This window comes from Acyrthosiphon pisum, chromosome A2 (genome assembly GCF_005508785.2).
Source record: "Acyrthosiphon pisum isolate AL4f chromosome A2, pea_aphid_22Mar2018_4r6ur, whole genome shotgun sequence".
NCBI lineage: Eukaryota > Metazoa > Arthropoda > Insecta > Hemiptera > Aphididae > Acyrthosiphon > Acyrthosiphon pisum.
This window is the reverse complement of record NC_042495.1, coordinates 108,307,499-108,314,267: the sequence shown is the minus strand read 5'-3', so window position 1 is coordinate 108,314,267 and position 6,769 is coordinate 108,307,499. Positions and strand designations below refer to the sequence as shown.

The following is a 6,769-nucleotide window of genomic DNA, read 5'->3' as shown; positions in this document are numbered from 1 at the left end:
AGCAAGCACCACTTTATAAAATGTGAATTTTGAAGACACTTCCTTAGTGCACACTTACGTGGTGGTATGGAGGTGCCATGAAAATAAGGAAAAAAATGTCAAAAAAAAAAATTATTTTCACATAATAATATACTGATCATATTAAAATTTGTATTCCAAGTCAAATAGCATATGAATTTCATAAGTAAGGATCTTTAAAAAAAAATTTTTGCCACAGTTAAAAAATGTCTAAAATAAAATAAACATAATTACATAAACTTATCTATATAACTGGTAATTTTTATTTTTATCCGTAGAATTATACTAATATAATTAAAAATAAGAATATATTACGTTGATCTTAGCACAGCGACAGCACATTATCTAAGCTGTGTGTAAAGCATAAAAGTTTCATTTGTATCCATTAAGCATAATCCATACGAACTTCTTAAATATTTTATATTGAGTTATACAATATCAAATAAATAAAACAAAGTAGAGTCATATCGGATGATAAGAGTTATATATATATTCATAAACATTAATATAAGCAAATACAATCTAAAATATTAAAACTATGGTAAATTATGACATGCATTCAAAGAAATGTAGATTTTAAGTTATAACTTATAACAATATAGCAGCAGCCAAGAGTAGCTAGTGAAGACGATTGGTAGCATACTAGCATAGGTTCTAAATAGTGGTATTTTATATGTTCTTCCTTAATGTATCATTAATTGCTTTAGCAACATAACTAATATTTGAGAAATTCAGTCCAGTAACATTTATCCGTCCACTTTTTACCATATAAATGTGATGAAAATATCTCAAGTATTCCACTTGACTATCTGTAAATAAACACTCGGATTAGTATGCACTGTAAGATTATTTAAATTGTGTAATTTTAACTTATGTATATTATTCAGTTTCTAATTTCTATAATCTATTTAACTTATTTACCTGTCAATAATAACAATATAAACATCCCTTTTTGATCTGTTATATGGTTCCACTTTCCAGGAGCTCCTTCTTCCTCAAGAGCTTTTCGAAAAGCTCTTCTTATTTCTATTATCCGAACAACCATAGCTTTGAAACTGCTTGACCTATTCAAACAATGATTTTTACATTTTTAATCATCTAATTTAGTTAGAATGATGTAAAATATTTTTTACCATTCTTTATATAATTCAGGATTGGATAATATTTGGAAAACGGTCTTAGCACCGTGGTTTGGAGGATTTGAGTAAAGACTTCTGACGATTCTCTCGAAGTGGATCTTGAGACTATCACTGTTAAAACCAGATTTTAGTACAACCATCAAGTTGCCAACTCGTTCGTCTAATAGAAAATATTATTATTTATTTTTAATATGTTGGTGATATTTGTTTTTAAGTTAAAGTAGTTTAGTTGATAACTCAGTACTCACTATACATAGTGAACATCTTGGAAAAAGATTGTGCGCATAGAAATTGTAACCCTTCACTATGGAAATAACGAATCGCCCAGGCGTCTTCTTCAATATTTCCAGACGCCATTCCTTGATACGCAATGTCGAAGAATGGTATCAATTTACGTTCCTGAAGAATTTCAATATTTGAAGTACAGTTGTATTATATAATGATTAATTTTCAAGTACCCGAGTAGGTGGTACTGTGGTAGGTATAGGTATTAAGAATTCCATTAACTTACTTTCATAATTTCAGCAATGATTTTCCATTGATCTTTAGTCAGATCTAAACCAGTTGGATTATGACCACATGCATGCAATATTACGACAGAATCAACGGACGCATTAGAAATATCCTCACAAAGCCCATCAAAATCAATTTCTTTAGTTTCTCTATTCAGGTAACGATATTCAAATGTGTTTTGAAATCCACTAAACGCGAATATTGTTCCATGTATTTCTGAAAAGTATTGATGAAGAAAATTTCAGATTTGAATAGGAAACGAAAATGTTGCCAGTTCTTATTTTACATCTATAGAAGATATAGGTACTCTCATCGTAAATTAGTTTTTAATATGATATGATATAATATAATATAATATGTATACATAATTACTAATATTTTAAGCTATGGTTTATCTAACACACTTCAATATATAAACTATATTTTATTTAAATTTAAACATAGTTTTATAATAATAGGTATGTATAGGTACTTAATAGTTAATTGATACAAATATACTACAAAATCGTTATAAAAATATAAACATACATCAAAATGTTTTAAGTTTATTTGATCATAACTTCTAACATTCTGAAGAACAGTGCTCTATTTGTGTTCCGAGCTTATATTATAAAAGTTAGGATTATATTTAGCTAGTAAGAATACCGCTTTACTATTGCCGAGGTGTGCAATAGAAAGCGGATGGCAGTACCTATACATTCTCAATTATTAATTATACGATAATAGCCCAATAATACTCCTCTGTCATCAAATCTTCTAAGTTCTAATTATACCTATTTCATACATTTTGTACCTATAGGCTTCACAGCAAAATGTTGTCATAAAAAAAAATATAAAAAAAATTTTAAGATTTTTTGCATTCTCAAAACAATGAAATAACCAGATACCTCTTTGCGTTCATACATTTAACTGTAAATATTTAAGGATTATGTGTAATTGTAAACCCTTACGTTTATATTTAAGGGCGTCCCCGAAATCCATTTAGCCATTAACTATTAATGGAGTATAAGCCATAAATCCAGTTTTATATAATATTCTAGATTTGAACTGCTTATTATAAATATGTTATAAGTTATAAGTTAAAATATATTATAAGAGAACGTCATGTCGGTCCCCGTCTTATTGACATAAGACATCAAAAAAATCAATTTTCTTTGTTATTTTTAATATTATCGTGAATTGATCTATAAAAAAATCTTAATGTAAGAATATTATACTTAGGGCACCCAGTAGACTTGCTTGGATATTTTAATTTGAAAACAAGTTATGAGCACTTATAATAATAAATATTCGTATTACTTTCGGCTTTTATAATAGGTCCATGCACAGTGTTATAAAATTAATTTTTCTTAACGTAATTTATTGTGCTGTTGCGTGGTAGTTATACACTTACACAGAGAATACATCACAGGCGGGACAGAGACAATATCCTCTTAAATGTTGCTGTTTATGCCGTGTGGATAAACAATTTTAACCACATATTATTAAGACAACAAATATATTATAAATTTATTAAAATATAACAATATAACTTATTATTATTAATTAGTGGGTACCTATGACCTATACATTATTTCCTAGCTTCAAAAATGAACTAGAAAAAAATATGAAACTTTTTAAAAAACTACAAACTACTGGAAGAGGTTCCAATATAGATATTTCTAATAAATATAATTAACAATGTTTTCAAATACAAATATACCAACCATATGATGGATCAGGATAATAGACAGTTGTACAATTCATATGTCGCGATAAGAATTCAGCACCAATTTTCAAAGCTCCGGCTCCGCCAATACATTGAACACCAAATACCTACATAAAATGTAACATTCAAAATTAGGTAGGTACTTGTAAATTTATTTAAAATTAAAATCTTATATTTTCCTGGATGCCTGGTTCATACAATCATACACATTTAAATTCAGTTGTACAATAATATGGTAAATGGCTATGACGTTAATGTTACAATAATTAATTGATATAATAATAAATGGCAATATTTTACGGCTTTACCATTCCTTCTTTCCACAGTTGATTAATATCTCCTAACAATAAACCGCTTGCCGATTTTGTAAAACCTTCAATTCCAGCAGGTGATAAGTAATCGTGACTCGAAGTATCATTTACAACCATGTTTTCTGCTCTCTTAACCACAGGTAATAGATATTGACTAGTATCTTCCGATCTGAAAGCTATAATAATAGGTAATAATTATTACAAACTTATTATATTTATGAATTGGTTTTAAAAAAGTGTTTGGTCACATTCCACTATTTCCATACAGTTTATTGTTTATGTCACTATTACGAAAATAAAAATTCTAAAATAAAATATTATTTAGATAGGAATATAGTTAATGACAAAAAATGTTTTGAGTAGATTGCATATTCTTGTGCAAAGGCAAAATATGTGGTTGGTTTATACAGACATACAGTTAAATATATGTTGCATATTACTTACTTCCAAAGACAAGATCTACTTTTACTGGAGAAATGTCGTTATGAAATGCAGTGTCGACTTCAATATATCCATTTCGACCCACTACCGGAACATTATTGAACTCAGCCATAATTGTCGAAGTATAATAAACTATATAGGTAGGTACTAATTAATTATTATATTTTACTATTAATAGTATCAATTGATAAAACTGTGAATTCAATTGTAATATAATATTACTCGGATCGAATAATGACCATAATATGGTCCGTATTGAATCGTTTAGAGAATGGTTTTCAGACGACAACTATGGGGGGGTTTATATAGGCACGTATAACCGCCGTTGATCCTATAGGTATGCACCGATATAGATTGTCAGTATAGGTAGGTACCAATAAATATTATTATAACTTAGATTGGGTGATTAATTTATATAATATTACATCAAGTGTCCGTAATTACACGCAATATCAACCTTTTTTTGTAAGCCATATATTATTATTGTGGCCATGTGATTTTTATGAAGTGTTATTGTTGAAGTTAGCGCGTGATGATGATATATCCAGGTCGGGTCTGAACTCGGGATGCCGAGAACTTATTTGTATTCATGTATAGTATTATTATTATTATAGTATTATTATTATTATAGTACTATTATTCGTTTATAGTATATTATAGTATATTATAGTTATTTAACTTTCAAGTATCTTACTCGTTATCATACTATCATAATATCATACTCATATAATACTATCCGGTGGCGGTGAACAAGGCTTTTATGTCCGGCATGGATTAGACCCAAAATATATTTAGTTGGTGGTGGAGGGGGGGTGTATTATTTTATTTTTATTTGAATTAAATTCTTTATCGGTCACGGTGTTAAAAATTTGAAAATACCAGTTGTCAACCTTATCGTAATCAAACATCAGTGAAAAAGACCTATATGAAAAAAGTCTGGACTCATTCTTTTCTAATCTGATAAAAAGCTCAAAAATAAAAACTATTAAATTCACATAATTAAAATTTCATTAAATTGATTAAAATTGTGACATTTTCTTATACCAACAGTTAAAAAATGCAGATGCTATTGTTCCATATAAAAATGTATTAAAGATATATTCATAAATAAAAGCATAAGTATAAGAAATTGAGATTAGTTGAATACGTTTTTTTAAGCAATGACCGATACGGTATAGCAGCTAAGCCTTGTTATGCTATTTAAAAATGCTTCTGCAGAACAACAACAACATGCTGTCAACTCATTAATCATTATTAAGTATAAATAATTTTTGTTGATAATATTGTAATTTTATAATTTTTTTCTGATCCATGTTTATTTTTCTTGCGGTGTCCATTTCATTTAATGCTAATTAGTAATTTTTGCATTATATTTTTAGGCGTTAGTTACAAGTGCATGTGAGTGTATTGCGAGTGAATTATCGGGAATTCAAATATTACATAACAGATTATCTGTTTATGCAAAAATGAAAACCAAACATTGCCCATAATGATTCGATACGGACCGTTTTTACGGTCTTAAATTAATAAATAATCAATTTTTCAAGTGCGTGGCGTGTGAATGTGGTGTGCCTAGTAAATGATCATCGTTGAGTACCTATAATATGTCTGTAATCTAGGTATAATAACAGAAAATAATAGTCCAGTACTTCCGTAAGCACATGTACATACAACATACCTACCTAATGAAATATATGGCGCATGAATTATTTTGTCAAACTTTGCCTAATTGGCCTTTTTGTAATCGAAATATGGAATTCATAAGTGTAAGGTTTTTGGATGCAACCCTCCAATTTTCAATGCAAAAATTAAGTTTGAAAATACACTTAGGGCCAGTTGCACTGTCTACGGTTAAACTTCGATTAAGCTTAATCAGCTGATAACAGAATATATTTAACCGGGCAAATTCGGCCGATTAAACTTCGGTTAACTTTAATCAGAGACGGTGCAACTGGCCCTTACACGTACATCTATTATAAGCTGTTCCAATAATTTTATTCTAACTATCCCGCGCACAACAGTTTTTGGTATGCTGTAGGTACATATTTTGTAAGACGGTGACAACACGTCATGCGGGTGTAGCGTCCTCTTAAATCTATACAAGTACAACTGTCAAAAAGAAAAGGTCGAAACATAAAAATACAACGGAAATCCACTTTATAGGTAGATAGGCATATCTATTGTAAACCTTTTACTTATAGGTAGACCGGCCCAACCTATACCAAGAGCATTGATAGTCGCAAGTCGACATGCAGAAATGCAGCCCGTTTAGTATAAATAAATAGCATGAAAAAAATGTTTAAATATAATTTTACCGTATCAGAGTAACTCAGTAACCGAAAAACGTCACCTATCTTGACTAGGTGGAAATACATGAATTTGGCTGGTCTATAGGTTAGGGTAATATAAATATATAATATTATATAATCTCATCAATGTCATTTAATTAGGGGAGTGAATTATAAACAGTAAATTAAAAAAAGTTTGATATATATAACGAGTAAATACCCACTTAAAGTTAAATAACTAGGTATATAATATTATAAACGTATACATACACAAATATGTTCTCGACACACCCGAATTACAATTTTAATTATAATGAGTTTACTATAGGCCATAGGGGATAGAAGCAATTT

At 29.1% G+C, this 6,769-nt stretch overlaps 2 protein-coding genes across 2 annotated transcripts; both read right to left on the bottom strand.

Moving 5' to 3' along the window:
• Nucleotides 1-687: 687 nt before the first annotated feature.
• Nucleotides 688-1,297, bottom strand: LOC115034177 (aspartate aminotransferase, cytoplasmic-like). The gene is made up of 3 exons (XM_029490049.1): nucleotides 1,152-1,297; nucleotides 963-1,082; nucleotides 688-823 (listed from the first exon to the last, which is right to left on the bottom strand). The coding sequence occupies exons 1-3, from the start codon at nucleotides 1,295-1,297 to the stop codon at nucleotides 688-690; spliced, it is 402 nt and encodes a 133-aa protein (XP_029345909.1).
• A 69-nt stretch (nucleotides 1,298-1,366) lies between these two features.
• On the bottom strand, nucleotides 1,367-4,242 carry LOC100161812 (aspartate aminotransferase, cytoplasmic-like). Its single transcript, XM_029490048.1, has 5 exons — nucleotides 4,134-4,242; nucleotides 3,687-3,865; nucleotides 3,377-3,485; nucleotides 1,669-1,904; nucleotides 1,367-1,556 (listed from the first exon to the last, which is right to left on the bottom strand). The coding sequence occupies exons 1-5, from the start codon at nucleotides 4,240-4,242 to the stop codon at nucleotides 1,395-1,397; spliced, it is 795 nt and encodes a 264-aa protein (XP_029345908.1). The 3' UTR covers nucleotides 1,367-1,394.
• Between the last annotated feature and the right edge of the window lie 2,527 nt (nucleotides 4,243-6,769).